General features: G+C 40.9%; 2 protein-coding genes across 3 annotated transcripts; one reads left to right on the top strand and one right to left on the bottom strand.

Moving 5' to 3' along the window:
• Nucleotides 1-1001: 1001 nt before the first annotated feature.
• On the bottom strand, nucleotides 1002-17576 carry plekhm3 (pleckstrin homology domain containing M3). 2 transcript variants are annotated; one of them, XM_086091968.1, is made up of 8 exons: nucleotides 17532-17576; nucleotides 15054-15674; nucleotides 10701-11639; nucleotides 7992-8137; nucleotides 7716-7909; nucleotides 6441-6504; nucleotides 2881-3038; nucleotides 1002-2781 (listed from the first exon to the last, which is right to left on the bottom strand). In XM_086091968.1, exons 2-8 carry the CDS (start codon nucleotides 15565-15567, stop codon nucleotides 2628-2630), a joined length of 2169 nt encoding a protein of 722 aa, XP_085948094.1. In that variant the 5' UTR covers nucleotides 15568-15674; nucleotides 17532-17576; the 3' UTR covers nucleotides 1002-2627. The 2 variants fall into 2 exon arrangements, with proteins under 2 accessions (XP_085948094.1, XP_085948095.1); XM_086091969.1 differs by lacking the exon at nucleotides 17532-17576 and adding an exon at nucleotides 17307-17393.
• Nucleotides 17577-19028: 1452 nt separating this feature from the next.
• On the top strand, nucleotides 19029-20417 carry dnajc15 (DnaJ (Hsp40) homolog, subfamily C, member 15). The gene is made up of 6 exons (XM_086091184.1): nucleotides 19029-19173; nucleotides 19489-19540; nucleotides 19710-19783; nucleotides 19860-19936; nucleotides 20005-20075; nucleotides 20148-20417. Exons 1-6 carry the CDS (start codon nucleotides 19051-19053, stop codon nucleotides 20216-20218), a joined length of 468 nt encoding a protein of 155 aa, XP_085947310.1. The 5' UTR covers nucleotides 19029-19050; the 3' UTR covers nucleotides 20219-20417.
• Nucleotides 20418-23776: the final 3359 nt, after the last annotated feature.

Genomic DNA, 23776 nt, shown 5'->3' with positions numbered 1-23776 from the left:
AACTCTAAACGCTAAAATAGAAAAATATGTAATAGCACATCTTAACTATACTTATAGAGAAAATGTTCTTTCTTTTTGTCTGTCAATAAATATCATACACTAGCTTTTGTTTTTAATTTAATTTAATTTATTTCGCTATTGCTGTACGTCTGTAGAGAAGGAAGGTCAAACAATCGTTTGAGAATTGTACTTTTATTACACAATACATGACTTTTTTTTTTATCTCGCACTTGACAAATACTCCATATATTAAACATAAATAAATGAAATAAAACTATCACTAAAAGTAATAAGAAATAAAACGAAGCATTTTCGAAAAAAAAGTAAAAACTATTGAAAAACGATTTATAAAAAAAAAAAGTTAAGTCATGTGACCTGCATGGAAACGCATACATGAATGAGCACGCACGCACGCACGCACGCACCGTGCACGTGTGGCCTCCCCCCCCTTTTGTGACCGTTTCCCTCTCCTTAAAGTGTCTTTCTTTTGTTTTGATTTGCGTTGGCATGTGGGGGTCTCTCTCTCTCCCTCGCCCTCCCCGTCTCTAAATGAGCGGCGAGGGTCCGCGGGCCAGTGGAGCAGGACAAAAGCGATGCTGCTCTGGCTACACTTGCCGCTTTGTGGTCCAGCTCGTCAGCGCTAATTGGCCGCGACAATTAAGGCAGCGACGCTCCGCCGCCATTAGACGAGAGCCTCCGCGGCCGCGCTAGCTGACCTGATGCTAAGTGACATGCTAGCTTTTTTGTCACGTCAACGTTTAATCCACTTTGTAGGACATAGACGATGACGTCACCGCCATTGCGCCGCGCCTGCGTGGTCACCTGTGTTCCAAGTTTCACGCAACGTGATACGTAGTGATAGGTATCGTGCTTTGCAGTCTGCACGCGTGGGTTCGAATCCCACCCTCGTGGGTAATGTTTTTTTTTTTTTTTTGGTGGGAAAAAAACAAAACAGTCGCTACATGTTAAAAGTATGAGGTAAACATGTAAACAACAAAATCTCTTTGTAGACGATTTATTGGCCATCAACAAAAGTGAAAGAAACAAATAACATGAAAAGTGCAAATTTTCAACTAAAGTGCTTCATTTAATACTTCAGAAAACATAAAACACATTTGTTGGTAAAATAAATGAAAATGTGGCAAACAAAAACAGGAGTAATCAGTCTTTTTCCCTTATTGCATAGCAAAAATAATTTAAACAAAAAATAAAAATACATTAATGTGTTGACCAAAGTACAATTTATTTAGTCCCTGAATTGAAATGCAAATAAAAAGTAAAGCGTGTTTGTATTTTTATGGCTCAAATGTTGACATATTGTAAATATCGTTACAGGCGACAACGCTAGTTCAAAATGGCGTCATCACACACTCAAAGTGGGAGATGCTAATTGCTCACAGTTTATAGCGCTAATCAGACCGCGCTAATGTAAAATTATCCTTCATTGGCTTACTTATTAATGATTAAAAAAAAATCTACTGTCAAGTTCAATGTTATAATGTTAAATTGTCACTATGATTTTCTAAATTAACGCAGTTTGACAATGTAGTCGACATTTAACAATTTAACTTTCAAAATAAAATATTTTTAGCAAATGTAGCTTGCGTGACAGGACGCACAAGATTTCAAGTATTACTGTCATTATTGATAACGTTACAAGTAATAATTTAAGTTTTAATTGTTGTCTATGTAACAGTTGAACGTAGACAACTTTTACGACATCAACTACAACTTGTAATGTTACCGATTACAATAAGGAGATTTTTTTTACTTAAGCTAGTACCATAAAAATAAAACAACTAACAGAGCACGAGTGTATGGCTTGTTAGCGTACACGTCATCATTTTGTTTCCATGTAACGAGCGAGCATAATATTTGCAAAATTTTTTAATTGTTCATGTTAGGTCGTAATAACTGGGCAGCTAATTAGTTAATCGCTGATGACGCTATTGCAATTCAAGGTGTGTAAATTTCAAATTATTGCTCGTTCGCTAACACATGCTTGTCATTTTTTTTTGCTACAAACAAGTGTTTATGCTAACGTCGAGTCATAATTTACGTTGTAATAGTCGCTAACATGTAGTTTACACACGCTAGTTGTTTTGTTTGGATGTTACGGAAAACAGGATGCTAGCTCTTCATTTTTTTCCTTAACCATTACAAGTCGTAGTTTGTCCAGGGTCCTTTACTATTAACAATTTAACGTTGTGTTTGAAATAAAAAGCTAACCGGCTAATAACTTAGACACTCAAGTTGCAGTCTACGCTATTTCCAAAATAAATAAAAAAAAGTGACTTAGCACCATCCTGGAGAGAAACGTTTTGGTAGCTAATAGTATGAACTTAACATAGGGGGCGCTGTTTGGCGGCAAAAACAATTTCTGACAAGTATCTGTGAGACTTCTGTCCACATCATGACTCAGTGATTATTTTGACATTGACGATTATTTCATGTGCTCAAACAGCGGCGGCCATTTTGCGGTCACCGCATAGCCGCCGCCATTTTGTGTAGCCGTATAAAGAAGTCCTTGTGCAACATTTACGCTCCCCCAAAGCGTCTTTCGCTTGAGCTCGGCGCGGACCGCCGCCGCTTCCCGCATCGTGTGTCCGTCGTTTTGCGGGCGCGTCTCAGGTGTCCTGGTACGGCAGGTGTTGGTCGTCGTCGGGCGACCAGAAGGACGACGGCCGTTTGGTGTGGTGGAGCTCGCGGCGGACGCAGCGAGGACACGGCTGACACTTCTGCCGACACTCGGCGTGGAAGACCGCGCCGCAGCCCGAGCACCTGACGGGAACACGACACACCAGGAAAATTATTTGGCGACTGCGCCCATTCTATTGGTTGTTGAGGAATGTCGTAATTGGTTGTAACACAAAGAGCAACCTCCTGGTGGCGCTGTCCTGGAAGGGGTAGATGAGGTGCCCGCTGTGGCACAGTTCGCAGATGAAACCTTTCTGTCGGCACAACGTGCAGCCCAGCACGTGAGCGCTGGCGAACTTGATGACTTTGGACAGGAAAGGAGCCAGATGGCCGTCAATCACCTGCAGGGGGCGGGGCCACCAGAGCGGGGGGCGGGGTCAGAGGAGCACACGTAGGTAGCATGTAGCCACACCCACAGCGGTTTTCATCGACTACTTTGAAACCCTAACATTGATTTGAAACCCTACTTTGAAACCCTGGCTTGAAACTATTTCGAACCCAGACTTGAAACCATAACACTGGGTTCAAACCCCCACTCTGAAAGCCGATTTTGAAATCTTAATTTGAAACGCTAATTTATTTAATTTAATTTCAAATGTAATGATTTTGGAACATGAACATCTACGACTTTAAACCCTACACCAGCTTGAAACCCCAATTTCAAATCTTTATCGTAGTTTGCCACCCTAACCCGGGCTTGAAACGCCTACGCTCATTTGCATACCCTAACCACGACACTGAAACATTCATTTCAAATCATAACCCTTGTTTAAAACCCTCGTCGAAGCCTTAACGCCAAATGGGAAGCCTTTTGTTCCAAACCTTAAACCTGATCTTGGAACATGAAGTTGAAACCCTAACCCTCGTTTGAACCTGTAACACTTTTTTTCTAAGCTAGGCTTGAAACCTTCATTTAAAACCCTGTTGTGACTTTTCATTGAAATATTTGCAAACTCCCTTTTAGCACCAAGAGTGCGTGTTTCCCAAGAGTGTTCCCACTTGCCAATCGCACCCTCCGTCATGCATGCGGACCACACGCACACGCATTCAATATGCTCGTGTGCGTGTGTGTGTAGTCGCATGCAAAGTGTTCCTAAATACATGAAGAGGTTGATGAATGTTTGGGGAGTTGACGCCGTTGTGCCCCCCCCCCCCCCCCCCCCCCCCGGGCCCCCCCTTCCCAGTCCCACTGACGAATGGGCGTCTTGATGCGTGCTGACAGGCTCCCTAATGAACACCTCGCCTCTAATTGGAGCGCAAGTAAAGCAGGGAGGGGGAGGACGAGCCCCCAACGAGAACCGAAGACTCATTTCGAACCCGAACCCAAGTTTGAAACCGGGGGCTTGGAATGCACATTTGAAACCTGACCCTTCTTAGAAACCCTAAACCGGCCTTGAAATGCAAATCCTAAACTTGGTTTACAAAACCCTAACACTTGCTTGAAACTTTAACCCTGGTGAAAACATCATTTGAAACCGAATTAGAATTTGAAATTAATTCGGAATTTGAAACCCTAATTTGAGACCCTAACCCTTGTTTGAACCCCCCAAACCCTAATTTAAAACCCCAAGCCTAGTTTGAAAGTCCAAATTGAAACTGCCCCTCCAAAACTGGGTTTGAAATCCTAACCCTGGTTTAAAATCCTGCCTTGAAACCCTGTCCCCGGAATAAAAACCCAACCTTAAAACCCTCATTTGAAACCCCACCCTTCTTTTGAACTCTAGCTTAAAAAGTCAAACGTGAAACTTGAACCCCGGCTTGAAGACCTACTTCAGAACCCTAACCACGGTTTGAAACTCCAACCCAGGCTTGGCACCCTACTTTGAATCTCTCCATTGAAACCCTAACCTCCGTATGCACAAAATACTAACAAACTCTTTTTGGAAAAGTCAAATTGTCATCAATTTGTGTGTGTGTGTTTTGGACACCACTAACAAAGTTGAACAATGATGCATTCAAAGACCTTTCTTTTAAAAACCCTCTGATCACTTGTTTATATGTTTTTATAAATATAGACACAGTATACCGTAAACTGTAATATAAATATCAACCGTCGTAGCTTGTAAACACTTGTTAATATGCACACTCCTTATACTCCGCCTCCAAACACACGCGCACACACGCACACACACGCACGCACACACACACACACACTGCAGTTGAAGTCTGTCCTCTTTACTGCATGCGGAGTCTTTGTGCTGCCTTCTAATCCGCTAAAACGGACGTTAAACAGCTGCCTGACTGACTGACTTCAACGCACGCACGCACGCACGAACGAACGCAAAACACGTTTGACAAATACTTTTTATTTTACAATCATAGAACTATTAAAAATATACGCATACTCTGAAATCTATGTTTTACTGAGGTGTTCATATTAAAATACGTATTTAATTTTCAATATCTTAATTTATTCTCTATGAAAGAAATCTTACTATTGGATTTTCTGTTTGTACTTGAAAATGATTTTACATTTTTAAAAATAACTTTATATTAAAAAAAGAAATAAAAATACTTATCCAATTATTTTAATTTTAAAATACTACTATTAATATATAAATACATTTAGATCAACTAAAAATATTTAGGATTAAATTATTATTATTTTTTTAATATAACTTATATTTGAAACTATTATTTTCTTTCTAATCCTAAAAATAATGTTTAACATTGCAAATATCTTATTATATCATTGAAAAATAAAAGTGAAAGTAAACATATGTCGCATTATAAAATATTTAGTTTATAATTTTTGAAAACATGGGAAGAATATGGAACGACATTTGAAGTGACTATTTTTAATATTTGTAAAAATAATGTAAATTTAAGATGACGTGATATTAAATGCAAATGATAATACATATTATTCATATTCATCTCTCTCTCTCTATATATATATATATATATATATATATATTATACAATTTCTTTTTTTGTCTTATTTGCTTTTCTTCTTTACAAAAAAAACACGTCACGCTTGTTAACCTCTACCGAGGACAATACTAACATGGCTTCTTCCAAACAGCGACTATGTGCGAATCCTGTGCTAACACGCTAACAGGTATGTGTGTGTGTGTGTGTGTGTGTCTGAACGCCGCCATGTCACGCTTTGTTTTCCCGCCTGTTGCTTCTCAATGTGAGCAATTAGCCAAGCAAAGCGACACAGTGTGGGAGTGGAGGAGGTGCGAGGGTGCGGAGGGCCGGGGGTCCGGAGGGGCTAGGTTGAGGGCGCTCTTTCACCGTGAGAGCGGGCGAGCGAGGAAGCCCCCTCGTCAAAAAAGAAAAGAGGGGCAGGGTGCAACATAATCACCCACAAAAGAACTTTTCACTCATTTGTGGACCCTTTTCCTCGACCCCCCCGCCCCCCCCAATCCACCCCCCCCCCCCAACCTGACCGCCCACCATCCTCCAACATCCCTCAATTTACCTCCACTCCACCGCCGCCATGTTGGCCTCATTTGAACAAACGCCCACTAAAAGTTAGCGTGCTCAACTGTGTCCACTAATAACCTCACAAAGAAAGCTTTATGCATGTATGAGCAAAAGTATTGGGACACTACTATTGTCCTCAAACCGTTTGCAACCAATGCTGTTTTTAAATAGCAAAAATATTGAATTTCTGTTGAGAACTACTTGTCAAATATACGATTTTGTGACATCGTATATGACTACAGTGACGTTGTGTTTTGGTCAAGTGTTTTAATGGCAAAATACAGCATATGTGCGTGCGTGTGCGTGCGTACCTGCTGCAGGTCAGCAATGGAGTAGAGGTGAATGTGCTGCAGCAAATACTCTCGAGGGAAAATTCTGTGGACGAAAGACAACATTTTATGCGCATGCATTTTACATTTTCACCCCTTTGCATGAAAATTACAACAAATTTAGGTCTGGGTATCGATTCTAATTCCCTCAATCGATTCGATTTGGATTCACAAGAGATCAGTTCGATTTGATTGACTTCAATCCGATATTGATTAATTATGGAACATCAAGTCTTGATAAAAACTCCACAAACATTAAAATCCAAATTAAATTTTGTGGAGGAAGTAACTGGTTGAATGATTAATTCAATAATTGTAAATCTAAATTAAAAAGATCCTGAATGGTCTTAAAGGACAATAAGTTAGGTCTTTCATAAATGTAAAAAAATATTTTTAAATTCATGTAAACACTAAATGTCAAGAAAACAGTAAAATACAACAACAACAAAAACTCTGCCTTTAAAATTCTATTTCCTTATTAATTTATGGGAAAAAGAGATCGATCGATTCATGGTTTTATGAATCGATATCAGGCTTAAAAAGGAAAATCGATTCGATAGTGATTATAACAAATGTTGTAATTTTACAACATGAAAATTAGAATACATAATTTTTGTTCCCATAAAAAATGGTTTAAAACATTTTTCTTTATCATCGTGAATTTCAAAATACACTTTTTTCTTTCTTTTTTGTTATATTGGAAGTCTGAAAAATACATTTTAAAATAAAATGACACATAATTAAATTATATGAAACCAAAATAAAACATATTTTAATCAAATGTAATTATTATACTTTTAAATTAAATATCAACATACTATTAAAATAAACCTAAATATTATATATATATATATATATATATATATATATATATATAAAATAAATAAATAAATTAAATTAAATATTCAAATCTAATTTAATTTAAATATTTAAAATATTTTTAAATAAAATAAATGTATTTCAATAAACCAGAACAAATGTAAAGTTTTCTATTTTATATATTTTTTTACTTAACTTCATATATTAGTGGTAAGCAACATTCAGTTAAAAACCGATGTAGACTAAAAATAACCTGGAGCAAAAAAAACAAACTAATGCATCTGCAAATGTTTTAGTGCCACAAAACCGTCATCAATTGTGCTTCGTTGGGCAGCGTTCAAAAGCGTGCCCTCGCTCACACATGTAAACACAGACGTGTGTGCGAGTCAGGTGGCCCCGCCCACTCCTACTGCGAATGGGCCTGGAAATTGACCATACCTTCGGCGCAGGTCCTCGGCGATGGTGGCGCGGCAGCTGAACAGGTACGCGCGTAGCGACTGCAGCTGCTGGCGAAGGCGCAGCACGGCGCTGAGGGGCTCGCAGTGCTCGTACAGACCCCCGTTCAGCTGCTGCACGTCCAGCAGGGGCTCCTCGTACACAAACTCCAGGAACTCCTTCGCCTGCTTGGACACCTGCAAGCAGATCGCGCTCACAACTCAAACAATATGAATACATTGGCAAGGTGAGTTGGCGTTTTTGCCGCTGCGTCGTCACCTTGTGCTTGCTGGTGTCCCAGTTGCGCAGCAGTCGGGATGGGATGAGAAAGGTGTTGTCCTGGTGGCAGTTTTGGCAGTAATACCAGCCGCTGTAGTGGCACACTTTGGCTTTGCCCCTGGAGGCGCCGACTGGACGCTGGCAGCCTGCGCACAAAAAGAGAGAAGTGTTGTCGAGTTTGGGCCACAAGCAGTGACCAAAATGCAAATGTTGCGCAATTTAGTGTCACTGGTAGTAGACATGACCGTCATAGCTTTTTGAAACCAAAATGGCGGACTTCCGGTGTCTTTTTGGACATGGCTTCTTGAGACTTTTTTCGTGAGTCTACTCATGATAGACATGTCTACCAAATGTCACGTTGCTAAGTGAGACCAGCTTTGAAATACGCTAATGCTAACAGCTCCCGCCATCCAGCTGCTAAAGTGCCGTCTCGTGCCGTCACGCCAAAAGCTGTAGTCACAACACGAGAGCTGAGGAACAAATAGATCCTTCCCTGCGTCCATTTTCATCCAAACACTCGACACGCGCACACACAGGTGTGCCTTATCAAGCAAACATCAGAGAGGGCGTGAACGAGCCGCAGAGGAAGAAAAGATTAGCGATAAACATCAGGAAGCGACGGCGACGACATGCGTGCGCCTGAACATGAGCAGTCGAGCACACTTTGTATACTGCTTTAATGGAATGTCCACCATTTTGTGAACAATACTTTAATATATGTTAACCAGCCGCCATTTTGCGTACTATACATATTTTACTTTACACATAATGACCACCATTTTGTGAACAATACTTTAACCATCCACCATTTTGTGTACTATACATATTTTACTTTACACATAATGACCACCATTTTGTGAACAATACTTTAACTGTATACTATTTTGTGTACTATACATATAATGAATACCATTTTGGGAACAATACTTTGATATACAGTACATTAACTGTCCACCATTTTGTGTACTATACATATGATGTCCACCATTTTGTGAACAATACTTTGATATACAGTACATTAACTGTCCACCATTTTGTGTACTATGCATATTTTACTTTACATATAATGTCCACCATTTTGTGCGTTTTACTTGACATACAATGTCGGCCATTTTCTAAACAATACTTCATTACACATTAACTGTCCACCATTTTGTGTACGATACATATTTTACTTTACATACAAAAAAAAAAACCTTCACTATACACGCACACACATACACAATGTCCACCAATTTGTGAGCGTTACTCGTCTGCTAATTGTCACTAAAGCTTCCAGCAGTTTCCGCCGCTCCTCTCTGATCTTTTATTGTGGGGACGAGGAAGATGAATGGGAATTCAAACGCAGCTCAAAAGGTCCACCGATTGTACCTCGGCTCGCTGTGGTGGCGGGGGAGCTAGGTGGAGGTGGTAGGGGGAGAAAGGGGGGGTTGGGGTTCACTTTGACCTGTAGAGGGGTGAGCGCACGGCGGTGGGAGACGGCATGAGGGCCGATACCGGGCTTTCATCTGCCCGCCGCGGGTCCGGACCTGCACACCTTTGAGAAGACCAATGTGTGTGTATGTGTGACTTGTGTGTGTGTGTGTGTGTGTGTGTGTGTGTGCGTGTGTGTTAAAAGCTTTGATGTGTTTTCTTTTAACGCTGACAAAACACTCCTGCAGCATGCACCATGGGTGACCGCCAAAAAAACGTGTACAATGCAAACCAAAGCAGTGGAGGGGCTTGCCAAGTAAGGTGCCATACAACTTTTGACCAGACAGCAATTGTGTAACAATTAAAATAAATCAGCACTGATAAAAGGAGGATGTCAACATAAGTGAAGGAGGTAACAATGTGTAAAAGAAAATTACAAATATCAAAGAAAATATGTTTTTTTCTCCACATGACGACCAAACAAACAACATGGCAATGTCACGTCACTACTATACACACATTTTGAGTGTACATGTGGGAGTGTTTGTGTACGGCTCTTCAAACACACCACACACACGTATCCTTCAAAAGGTATAATTGTATAAATGTATAATTATAGACCACATGGTACATTTAGATGTTAAATAGTTAGATTAATCGCATGTATATATGTATGTATGCATGTATGAGTGTTGCATATGCAACGTGCGCTCATGAAAAGAGTTGAAAGAGAAAAAAGGAGTTAACGAAGATCGATGAGGAGTGAGAATCTCTTGCGCCTCTGCTGGCCACAGTTGAGTAGTGCATTACATACATTTTCAATCAGAAGAGGAGACGCCGCAAAATAAAAAGAAGACGAAGCAGACAAAATGGGGAGAAGGAGAAGAAACGGATGGAAGAGGACAAGAAGGTGAGGGAGGAGTAGAAGCAGATGAGGGAGGAGGGGAAGAATGAAATGAAGGAGAAAAAAGGAGGAGAACCCAGGAAGACCAGGAAAAACAAACAATGAAAGAAGTTGATTAACAGAAGAATGTGAAGAAGAAGTTAAATAGGGGAACAAGAAAAGGAAGAGAAGAAGCGGATGAATGAGGAGTAAAAAGAGAAACAGATGAAGAAGAAAAAAGGAGGAGGAATGAAAATAAAGCAAAGAAAAAGGTGAAGATGCTGAAAAAGTAGCAGTAAGGATGAAGGCGCAGACAGGAGGGGAACCAGAAGAAGCAGGTGAAAAGCATGAGGAGGAGAACAAAGAATCAGAAGGAAGAAAAATAAGGAGGAGGATGAAAAGGAGATCCTGACCTGCACACGTGAAGCCCTGAGCGGTGAGTCCTTTCTCCAGGGCGACACAGGTGAGGAGTCCGAGAAAGCTGGTGGTGACCGACTGCCTCTTGGCTCTCTGCTCCTTCTGCTTCTTCTCTTTGCACCTCAGCAGCACACCCTGCGGCGCCGGGGACCCGCACTCCTCCCGGGAGGGCCGCCGGGTGCCCGCCGCCCCCCACAGGGCCTCCATCCACTCCAGGGCCTTGGCGGCGGTGTCGGCTCGCAGTCGCAGCGCGTCGTCCGTGAACGTGACTTGGAAGCGCTCGCCCTGGTCCGGGACCTCGGGGTCCGGCTGCACGCCCAGGCAGGAAGTCAGCGCGTACTGGCGGACCGGGCGCGACACGGGGCCGCGGCCCTCGGTGGGGAACGCCTGCAGGGCGGTTCTGCTCAAGACGAAGGTGAAGGCGCGCCAATTGTTCTGGTCCAGGAGTTGGTGCAGGAGACCCGCTTTGAGGACGTCCTGGCAGCGTTGGCTGAACAGGGGCAAAGTGGTGGGGCGGCTCGGTGGCGGCTCGCCATCACAGACGTCTGGGAAAGTGACCGCCTTCTCCGCCGCCGCCCCCTTCCTCTGCCTGGCAGGCCTCGCCGCCTGGACCTTGTCCCACACGAGGCGCCGCCACTCGGACGCCTCCCACTGCGTGGCAGCCCTCAGCTGCACCCGCGTGCTGTTGAAGAAGACGGCCTGCAGGGTGCGCTGTTCGGCCGGCTGGCAGGGCGCCGGCGCCGTCACGCCCTGGCAGTGCGACAGCGAATAGGCGGTGCCCAGCTGCCGGTTGGCGCTGCTGTCCAGCGTGTAGAGGCGAAGCTCGCAAGGCGTCAGCTCCACGTGGCACTCGCTCCAGCGGCCCCGCGGGCCCTCGCGGTACTCCATCTCGGCCTGCTTCAACACAATGCTGCTACTGCTGCTCCCCTTCTCACCTGAAAAAGGACAACATAGAGTGTTTTGTTTCATAGCGAATCTTCAAAACTAAGGATGGGCGAGGACACCAGCCTTATTTCAAGGTATCGGGTACTCATGACGGATGCCGATACTGTGGGCATCATAAAGACAGGTCTTTGTTCACAATTATATCTCATTGTGTTAATTGAAATTTTATGTTTCATAAGTACCAGTGGTACTCAAGAGTGAACACTCGTACTAGTAAAAGGTGTATCAAACAACTCAACTCAAATTAAAAAAAAATTAAAAATAAAAATCTTGACAATGTGTGACCTCATTAGTCTAAACATGACATTCTGATTAATATAATATTTGTGGAATAAGAGTTAGGAAACAAAATCCAGTCATTTTTGTCCATCTCAGGAGGTAATCCATGTTGCCACTTGCTGTCAACTGAAGATTACATCAATGTTGCAAAATGGCCGCCCCCAGAGATAGATAAAAATGGCTGGATTTTGCTGAATAACTCATATTCCACAAATGTAATATTAATCAGAATGTCATGTTTAAATTAGTATGGTCAAATATAACATATTATTGTCAAGAAATGCTTAAGGTTGACTTCCACTTTAAAAGGATATTTAGCCATTTTCAGCAATAAAAAGTTAATATTTGGTCTAACATTAATTTTTCATGTAAAATACCTTAAAAAACAAATTTTTCCACTTCCTGTTGACTGAAAATGACATCACAGGTGCTCAGGGCTCAGGTAATCACCAATCACGGTTCACGGCTCACCTGTTTTCTGGATTTGGTCATGTGACGTTAGCAAAGTTACATGTGCGCTGAGCACACGTGATGTCATTTTCAGTCGACAGCAAGTGGCAAAATGGGTTTTTCAAGGTATTAATTGTGCATAAATTTTTTCTTGATCAAATTACTGCTGAAATTGGCTAAAATTAGTTAAGCATCTCTTTACATGGTTTTCAATAGATGTTAGTCAAATTTAAATTTTATCTGTACATTTGTTGTTTAGGGATGATTTTTTCCCCCCACTGGCAACCCCGATTGTCCATCGTCAAAAAACGTAAAAACAAAATGGCCGACGTCCTTTCCCTTGAGACGTTTTTTCTTCTATCATGATAGACACATCCACTCAGTTTTATGTAATTCGGTGAAACTGTTGACATTTTTCATGACGGGACCCTTGCAACCCTTTTTTAACGCTGAAACCTCAAAGCAAAATGTCGCCAGGAGGTAACAATTAGTGTCGCCTTCACACTGATTGCAGTTTAAACACGCTAGCGTCTTTGTGTTGGCATGCCCATAAATCAAGATGCGTCAAGCTACCTCCATTTATTTAGAACAACAACAATGGCCGTCGCTCCTACGGCTAATTCCATTTTCTCCCGTCTGCACTCCAAGTGACGGGTGTTGGACTTTGTTTTCCCGGTGGGAGAAATCGATCACAGGGAGGAGGGAAAAATGACCTCATCGATCTTATCAAAACACATTTTGTCAGCGTATTAACCAAGCTTGTATGACTATGCAAATGAGCAGTGGCACGGAGGAGCTGATTGGCCCGCGTCGCGCTCGGGCGGTTAGAGAGGGAAAAGTGTCTCTGTCCATTAGACGGAACAACACTTGAGTGATGAACTAGCTCGGAATGCTAATTTGCTAACAGGAAGATTGGCTTCATATTCTTATTCTTTTCCTTTTATGGGTTAATTAAAATGTTTTTTAAAAAGAATGCAGGGTTCTCCATAAGAAGTAGAGGCGGATACTGGACCTTCAGTAACAGGTATTGTGTCTCTGTCTGCGTGAAAGGCATAAATGATGACACACTCATTGCGTTGATGCTAACCAGCTGTTGCTAATGAGGAAAGTAAACACGGCGCTTTGTCCCATCCATTGGTGCTCCCCCACCACTACCACCGCACTTTCTCCCCTTTTCATCCTAAACGGCCTGCTAGCTTTTCACGCGTATGCTAATACGGCGTAATCCCGCCCGTGTCGGGAGGCGCCTTAATTAGCTTCCTGCGCGCTCGCCTCATTTGAGTCCATTTGCCGACGGGATTACCAGCTATTATCCCGCACACCCCCGGACCTCTGGAGAGTGTGTGTCATTTAAGGTTATCATCATTTTCTATCATTACATCCTCGGAGGAGGAGAGAAAGACATCCAACACTCAACAGCAACACGACAAAAATATCAATATCTGAAGCAATAGAAAGGGTGTACCTAATATTTTGGGTGGCTCATTCATCAAAGTGCGGATTCTGTCCTGACATGTCATTTGACACTGTTCAGTGAAACCGGTGTCAGGGGCCAAGTTTGTTGTTTTTTTTCCCACGCATCGGCCTTTGCAACCCCTTTTGTCATGGCAAATCTCATCTCAAAAGCTTCAAGCAAAACTCCTTGTTCAATTTTGGGCATGGGTCCTTTTTTTGTGCACCCTGTCATGATAGAATTATAAGTGTCCACCAAAATTCAACTTGATCACTGAAACTTCTGTCGAGGGCTAGTTTTCACAAACGGACCTGCGTTTTCATGACAAAATCACTGAAAAACGTCAAAGCAAAATGGCCGACTGAATTTTCCTCGCAAATCAGTAAAAATGATGTCAGGCAATATTCTTTCATTAAATGGGCCCCTGCAAAATATAATTGCAGTATTGAAGCAATAAAAATGCCATAGATAATATTTTTGGCTGCTTCATTTAGATATAAAACCAGAACAGAATATTAGGAACAGCTCTCAGTATAATTAAATTGTCCCCAAAAAATGTATGCATAAAGGTTTGCTTTTAAATGGCCATCTTCTCAAAAAAGAAGCACATTTATTTTCTCATTACCTCTATAAACAAAAACAAAAAATCAATTTTTTTGTTTTGTTTTTTAAAGTCCTGTGCTTGCTTTCGGAATAAATAAAGCAAATCTCTGGTGGAGAGGAAAAACAAAAGTTTGAACAATGTAATCGTCATTTGCTTTTTCTTTTAACATCAGATGTTTAATTAATAATTTAGTTTATAATTATTATTACCATTATTCTTATTCTTATTACATGAATTTAAAAAATTGCAATGCATTTATAATAGGCTGTCAATTATACGAGATTCGCTACTCACTTATTATTTAATACATTCCTACAACTAACCGCCATTCCGATTGTAGTTTTGCTAGCCCACGTCTTATTTGCATTTTACATTATTTGTTAGCATTAAGCCATAATCACCCAACCCTGGTCACTAGACAGATTTAATTTGTCATAATTTCCTTTATTTAACTAGGTAAACATATTGAGATTAAAAATCTCTTTTCCAAGAGTGACCTGGCCACAAGGACTACAAAGACATACAGTGGTTATATTAATATAAAACAAGACAAACATAACACCATAAGGACATATGACACAATATATATGCTGGTGGTGTTTATGCGTGCGCACCAACCTTCCATCTGGTGGTTGAGAATTGCGTTCTTCAGGGTGTCCACAGCGGGGAGCCCGTTGTCAGTGTAGGCGGCCGTTCGGTAGTTGACGTCGGATCTGGACCTGTTGTGTCCCTTTTTGAAGGCGGCATTGGAGGCCAGGGCGGCGCCCTCCTTGCCGTGCGCCACCAAGTCGTTGGTGGATCGCGCCCGGCTCCTCTTGCCGTGCCGTAGTCCCACCACGCTCAGACCGTCGGCCCAGGCCAGCCCGAGCGGGCCCACCTCGGGCTGCTGGCCCGCCAGGAGGCTCCACACGCCGCTGGAGCTCAGCTTGGCCAGCGCGGCGGCGCTCGACGCCTCCTGGAGCTTCTTGGGCTGCCCGGAGGTCTGGTTCTTGGGAGGACTGCGGCCGCCCGAGGAAGCAAAGTCCTCGGTGGCCTCCAGAGCAGGGCTGATGTCGCCCACCACGTCCAGCTGCCTCAGGCCCTCCATCTTGCATTTACAGCTCACGCTAGTTAGGTCCAAACATCTCGGCATCTGGACCGGGATCCTTATGGAGTCTTCATTTTGCTGTCAGGGATTAAGTCCTGCCTGAAGCCTTTGGGTGGATGCCGGAGGAGCTTGTGGCATCAAATGGAGGTGGTCTGAAACAGGAAGAAGACAAAACGGTAAAGAGGAAGCACAAGTGGAAGCACAGCTGCACGGATATTCATAGCTGTGTGGATATGAGTCAATTTAGCATGTAGATTGTAGCGCGACTTGTATCTGCGTTCTCTTATCTGCTGTCTATCCATCCATTTGTACGCTCTTCTTCCCTCTAATCTGCGCTCTGATTGATTTTGCAGCTCAGCTCAGGCTCTTTGTCTGCTCATATGAATTATTTAAAAAGCCATTAGCTCATCTCAGGTCATGCCACACGCACACATTGAATACTTTTTTTTTTTTACCCATAATTTGGTTACATCACTTATTCAAGAATATACCATGAAATACACTTTTTCTTACAACAAAACAACCCCCCCCCCCCCCAAAAAGCATTTTTCATGAATAAAATCTGACTTTATTTCAGGGGAAAATTTGACCCCCCCTTCCTTCCTCTAAAACAACATCTTTGTGAAAATTGAGACAGAAACTTTACACATTTTTCTTTTTGGATTTTGAATTTTTCAAAAGAGCTTTGTTTTTTCTTGCCGTAAGAACATTTTGAACTATCATGTTAATGAATATGTCTTTGTTGCATTTCTTTGCAACAAGAAAAAAATTATAAAACTCCAGGCAAACGTTTGCGAACCTTGAACGAACCCTGATAGGAGCACGCATTCACTACCACTCACAAACATTTCAGACAATTCTAATGAGATTGCTTTTTTCCCTTTAAAATAGATGACTTTTCTTCTTGAAAAAAAAAACTTCTCTCAACAAAATAAATATTTGTTCAAAGAAGAAATCTGAATTGCATAAATGTTCTTCTTGAGTAAACAGGATTTCATTCCCTCAATATTTATAATTTTTCTGCCAAAAATTGTCACAAATTATTGATAAAATAAGGCTGATTTTTCTCTCTCAACAAAATAACTTAAATCTCGGAAGAATACAAAAATGTTCCTCAAAATTATATGACTTCTCGAAGAAATGAACGGAGTTAAATATTTGAAGGTTTATTATTTCTACTTTTGGTTAAAAACAAACACTTGAGCCTTCTTGTAAAATTAGTTTTCTTCACAGAGACAACTTTATTTCACCATTATTGGCATATAATTACAGTAAAATTACTTACATTTTTTCGACTCAAAACAAAAAAAACATTTTCTTGTAACATTACAGCTAAGATTGACTCGATTTATCAAACAATTTAAATTTTTTGTCTCAAGAATATATGAAAAAAGCTCTCAGGATAACCTTCTACTTCTTTACAATTATATATATATATATTTTTTAAACTGTTATTTATTTTGTTGTATTAAGGAGGACTTCATCATCTCCCAGCGTTAAACGAATATAATATGCGTTATAGAAACTATATCATTTTTTTACCTGACTGAGTGTAAACGAAAAAGCCTAACATGGCAGATGGAAGCAGCATCTCATTGTGCGCATGCGTGTTTGTCATCTAGCAAGTCAGCAGCTCTCACCCTCAGTCAACAAGACTGAGGTGACGTCACGGTCAGCCTCCCCGGGATGCTAGGCTAACGGGAGCTAGTTGGTCAAAACGACCCGCTTCACCACCCCACGCACATATAATCTTATAAAGTTACACATTTGCCCGCCTTGCTTACTCAGAAAGTGTTTTCTCAGTCTTGTTCTCGGCTGTGACGCGAGCCGGGCGAGATAGCCGGGAGCTAACGACCTAGCCTGTCTCTCCATCATCGAAAATTTTGAAAAAAAAGTGTCCACCACATAACAACGTTAACATTTAACAGGTGTGAATATATACGGTCATCATGTTATTTTTATAGAGTCACCACTAAAAGAATGAGGAGATGATCATGAATGTGACTCACCTTTGTGTTTACCATCAAGTCATTTGACAGTGTCCTTCGGTAAAGACGTCCGGACAGAAACGGAAGGCGGAACATAAAAATGATCTGCCTGGAACGTTTTTTACATAATTGTTTGTCAATTGTTTGTCAATATTCATTTATTTATTTTATTTGTCTCTCACTTTGTGGTCATTTAATATAAAATTGGGGCCACACGCAAAGGAAATAACGTAATATTTCTTTTTTTCATACAATATTGTGACATGTTATCTCAGAAAGGCATTACTATACTTTTTTACCCCGTCTCCAAAATATTAGTACTTTTTAATCACGAAAAACTATTACCTTTTTTTCTTGCATATTCTAACCTTTTTTTTCTCGAAACAATTTTTAAAATCATAACTTCTTCTAAAAATATATATGTGGATTGTTTTTTTTATTATCCCTCTTAAGATTTTTTCTAAAATCATTTATCACTGTAGATTCACACTTTTTTATTTTAAGTCTGTTTCGACTTTTTCTCAGAAAAAATATAAGAAAATGTCGTTCACAAAAAATAAAAAGGAAATGTGTCTTATAAATGCCGTTTTTTTCTTTATAGATTACCTTTTGAAGCACTTTTTTTTTCATTTTCTCTACTTTTTCCCTTAGAGTTTTTTTTCCCCCCAGAAAATAAAATGTGTCTTTATTAGTATAATAATTCATAATATGTATGGGATGCTACTCTTGCCTTTCCTAAATTGTTCTTCTCAGCGCAAACAGGAGGAAACCACTGAGGTGTTTTTTCCCCCCCTTATCCAGAGAAGCTTTGAGGCTTAGTGCTTTTCTTCTTTGAGCCTCTGCGTTCTCTTCATTATCCTCCATCTTTATTTGTCCGGCTGATGACTAAATGATGATGGCATTGAAGACGCTTTCATCTGTCACGGGCTGTGACCCCCTCTCGGCTCTACAACCGGCCCCCTGACCCCATGAGTGAGCAAGCGAGTGCCGCACAATGGCCGCCCGCCATTCAAGTGGCCGAGTGTCGGCTCGGTCTCCGTGGAAACGCGGCGCGTGGACGTCCGATAAAAGCTCGAGGGCACTATAGGACTGAGACATACGGTAGCTCTACGTGTTTTTTTCAATAATGAATAAATGCTTAAAACAAACAAAACAAAACAAAACCCGGCATCATCGCTTTAAAGCGAAGTCTGTGACGTCAACGTGTGGCGTTTGCCAATCAATGTCTTCATCTAGTGGCCAAAATAAGAACTACAGTAAACATTCGTGGAAATTTTAGTTACTGTAGTTGGAAATGTATTTCAAACATACATGCAAAAATAAAACAACTACAATAATGTCTAAAGTTGCTTACTCTTTGTAGTATCTCCTTCCACATTTTAAAATAATTTATTTATTTATTAATATATTTATTGTCGAGTTCCTCACTGGCCTGAATGTATGATATGCATATGATTATATATATATAACCAGACCAGTGTATTTCCCTCATAACGCGGAAGCTACGTGATGCTCGTGAGTGCGCGTGCGCAGCCTTGCCATGGCAAACATGGCGACCTCCACCGGTGGATTGTCGGCGATGGACGGCGGAGAAATGATGCGCTACGCGGAGTACAGCGCGAAAGCGAGCGCCAGGAGCGACGCGGAGATCGATAGGCGGCTGGTGAGCGTCTTTTGGACTAGTTAATGAACGTTTCGTTGAGTGTTTCGAGGTCGAAAAAGACGTTTGTTTGTCACCTCGCTGACCGCTGCTAGCTAGGTTTTGTGTTAGCTGTTTGCAAAAGCTAAGCACATTACGTCACACTGTACATTAGGCAGTACGTTTTAAGGTTTTAATCAGAATAATTTTTATTAGCCAAGTATGTAGACGCACACCAGGAGTTTAAGGTGTACAATATTTTATTTAATGTAAAATTTATATAAAAAATTATACTTGTTATAAAGTAGAAAATAAAAAGAATGTGTGTGTTGTCCACAGGGCGGTACGTTGATTGCAGTCGGCCTTGGGGTGGCTGCTGCAGGATTTGCAGGTAAACACTTCAATACTTGAATCTCTTAAGAATGTCTAAATGTTTTTATTTCTAATTACATGTATTTGAAAACCAGTAAGACTGAACTCTCATGACCCAAAATTCTCAATTAATTATGAATAGAGTAGTAAACCCTTCTTGCTGTTTGTATCTGTGTTTATCATTCAAGGTCGCTACGCCTTCCAGCTGTGGAAGCCTCTTGGCCAGATGTTCTCAGAAACGGTCCGGAAGATGCCGACATCGGTGAGTTCACCTTGCACTTGCCGCTCATTTAATTTACACACGCCTGGCTACACTCATCGGCCCGCATCCTCCTCAGACATTCTCGTCATACTACAAAGGAGGCTTTGAGCAGAAGATGTCCAAACGGGAGGCCAGCCTCGTCCTCGGCATCAGGTAAACCGCCACAAATGGATTTTAATGGCGATTCACTTAATTGACTTTTATTGTGTGTGTGATTGCAGTCCGGTCAGTACAAAGGCCAAAGTTCGCGAGGCACACAGGAGGATCATGGTCCTCAACCATCCCGATAAAGGTGAGCCTTGCTTCGTCGTAAGTCCTTGTTCGATGCACATCTCAAACCTTAATTTGATGTGTTTTTCCGCAGGCGGTTCACCGTACCTCGCCGCCAAAATCAACGAGGCCAAAGACTTCCTGGACAAGGACATGCGGCAGTAACCACATTTGTTTTCCAACACCTCTTGCACAGTCCAGAGTCCAGACTGCAAAATAGAGACATCCTCCATAACATGCTTTGATCATATCCATGTACAAATATTTAATAACTGTCCTGGTATGTTTTGGGTCAAATTGACCTATTAAAGATCTTAAATTCGTTGAATAATACTTATGAAAGTGCATAAACTCGAAACATGAACATGTTTCTTTATTTCTGTTTCTCTGGTTTTACAGTACAGAAATTGGTGTATAACACGTTACACCCGCTGGCTGGTTACAAACTGTAAATATAACATTTACATGTAGGCTGGATGTGGCATGTAAATTGACTCCAGGACGAGTAGCCTACTCTCTTGATCGAGGAGGGAGAAAGTGTGGTGAGAAATGCCAGAGAGGCAATTCTTATTTTGGACACTTGAGGGGGGTATAGCCCTTGTGGAATCCCATTTCATAATGAACGGATGACTTTCATCGGGGAGGGGGAGAGCTGCCTGTGTGATACAGACCAAAAAAAAGGGGGCGAAGGGAGAACGAATACTGTCGCAGTCTTTTAAGGCTATTATTATAATGATGATGGTGGGTGTTGTAAGGAACTGCCGAAAAGTCTAAATACAAAATGAAGTAAGTCCCTACAACATAAAGAAACATCAGCAAACAAAATGCTTAACACTACAAGCATCCCTTCCCTTGGACAAACTTGCGTTGCTGATCTTCTCGGTCATCTTTGTTGTTTGTAGTCGTTATCGGGAAATCTGAGCTGTTAGTGATTCACATGCTTGAATCATCTGGGATGAGATGGCGCGTTGTAAAAATTCCCCGCAGGTCTCGCTATCGGTCTGGGGCTCAGGAGGAAGAATGTTGGGATTAAAACTCTCATGTGTTTACTCAGGCCTCTAAATTGTCCCTGAGTCACTGCTGCACCACTTTGGTTATTAGGCTAAAAATCCATGAGAGACACAATAAACACAAGCAAAGCGTCCATTGGCATGTTCCGATTCTCACGACATGACTCGTTTAAAGGCCCCGTGAGGAGCTTATACAGTGTTCCAGGTTGCCTAAAGTAATATGGGAATTGAATGTGCTACACTGTAGAAGCTCTATAAACAAACAGGATGTCGACGGCAAGGGGAGGCATGGGAAGAGTGTGAGTAGGAATGCTTGTGGTCATTTTTGTTGGAAATTCTTTAATGCTACAGACCAAACGGGATGTCATACTAGTTAATTCACAATAAGTCTTTACTCCCTTTGCCAGTGTGTCACTTTCCCCCTTTTTTTTTTTTTTACTAAAGCTATTTTTTTGCTGATACAATTTGTTCATGCATTTGCAACTGTTAACAAGCTCAAACTTAGAGAGTGCTTCATAAAAAAATAGCATGTTAGCCATGTGTAATGTATTTTGTTGGTCTGAAATCGCAAATGCTGATTGGTGAACATAACATGGTGCCTTGTAAACATAAACATTAGCATGTTAGCGTATGTGATATTAATTACTGGAATACTTTAATTTCCAGGAAAAACTATGGCTGTGCAAAAATACTGTTTCATTCTTCTTCTTACAATTTACACGGTCTCAAACTAAAAGTGTGCCGCCATCTACTTGTCAACTGAGAAATTGCACCCAATATAAGTCAGGTCATCTTTATTATTATTATTTTTTAAGTAAGAGTTAGACCAAAATAGAGTTATTAACTAATCAACGAAATAGGTTTAGGAAATGGTTTTACTGTATTGACATTCGGAAACGACAGCTTCAAAAGTCTGAAATTTTATGGATGAACGTACAATTGTGCCTTGTAAACATTAGTATGTTAGCAATTTTAGTCATTGTAATTATTGTATCTTGTTAGTCTAGTAGTTGCTAGTATCCGACTATCCCCTCCCCCACGAAACACCAATGTTTCCATTTTTGTGTTTCGAGCCTGTGAGTTGATCCAATCATGGGTTTATGCCACCATTAGTCGCATGGGGTCTGTTGCAACCATTGTGTGAGTAATACGTTCAAATGGCAGCTCGTTCTTGTGGTGCCCCGAAACAGGACCACCTAATTGAATAAATGTGACAATGGGATTTGTCCTCAACCATATTTACACACACGAATCCCCCCCGTTTGTTAAATGTTATTGTCAGATGTTCCATTTCTATCATGATGGTCAGTGTCACCGTGTATCTTGACTTAGCCACGTTATATTATTATTTATTTATTTATTTACCCCTTCTGCTTCTTCTTTGTGTCCAGTAAAAAATCAACACGGCAGCAGCCCCATCTCTGAAGGACAAATACGATCTCATTATTATTGATATTAGATATTACATGTTGAGAGACGTCACCTTGTTTTTATTCCCATAAGAAATCATGTAAAGTGAGGCGACCCGGTGACATCACAAATGACGGGAAAAGGCCCCCCAAAAAAACACACTTAAAGAGTTGTGTTAATGTTTTAAATCAGGGATGGGCAAACTTCTGAGCTCAAGAGCCAATTTCTGTTCAGAAAATGGATGGATGGATGGAAAATTGATTGGTGGAACAGGTCATTCGTAATTTAAGTTAAAAAAAAAGAGAACATTTATCAAGTTAAATGTGAATGTAAAATAGTTTGTTTCAAATAATAATAATTATTGTTATTGTATTTATCATCCATCAAAAAAAACAATTATTGAATATGATATACTCTAATGCATACGATTTTTTTTTATTTGACTAATATTTTCATATTTTAATTTACAATAAATCAGCAAATTATTTAATACCTAAATGAATTGATTTGTTGCTGCACTGCTTCTCGGACGTGTATGTAGATGTTGCATTTGTTTCGTCCAATCAGATTTCAGCCTGTACGTGTTGCTACGTCAGTCTGATCGTCCCATGACCTTCGCAATCAGAACTGCAGTTTGAACTGCCTCGAAATGTTTATTTTTGATAAACACATCTCAAGCTTGTCTGGAGGTAGCAACAGCTGGCAGTTTTGTTATGTTTTCTTTTATCTCCCACTGGTGCATTGAAGCATGAATTATTCAAGGAGGGAAAAAAAGCAGCTGATCAATGGCTGAACTGTTCAATAGCCTCCCGGCAGCACATGCTGCACTTTTCATACAATCAATCCAGGTAATTGATCTAGTTAGTAGCTGCAGACAATAATACTAAAGAGCTATTTGCTTTGCTGCTCACGCCACCTGAATAAGGTCTGCTTCTTTTTCTTCAATACATATTGTCACATAGCTTCTTTTCTTTTCTTTTCTTTTCTTTTGAGAGACACTGAAGTGATTGTGTAACGATCATCCATCAGCTGCCTTTACGCTTGAGGTTTGGCTGCTGGAGATGCTGGTTGTGGCCGTTTGCCACAAATGAACCTCAATGCGATATGGACAGGAAGCAGCCACAGGAGTAAATCTGTATTCATACTTGTTTATAAAGAAAAGACAACCTTCAAGAGTTTATTAAAAACAGTGGAACTTCTTCAAATGAAATCATACAATAAATAAATTTGACATGCCATAGATATGAGTATTATTAACAACACTGCTAAATTTGAATGGTAAAAAAATAAATAAAGTTTAAAA

The sequence above is a fragment of the Leptonotus elevatus genome, chromosome 12 (genome assembly GCF_054856555.1).
Source record: "Leptonotus elevatus isolate MCC_2025b chromosome 12, RoL_Lele_1.0, whole genome shotgun sequence".
Classification (NCBI taxonomy): Eukaryota; Metazoa; Chordata; class Actinopteri; order Syngnathiformes; family Syngnathidae; genus Leptonotus; species Leptonotus elevatus.
This window is presented reverse-complemented; position numbering and strand designations above follow the sequence as displayed.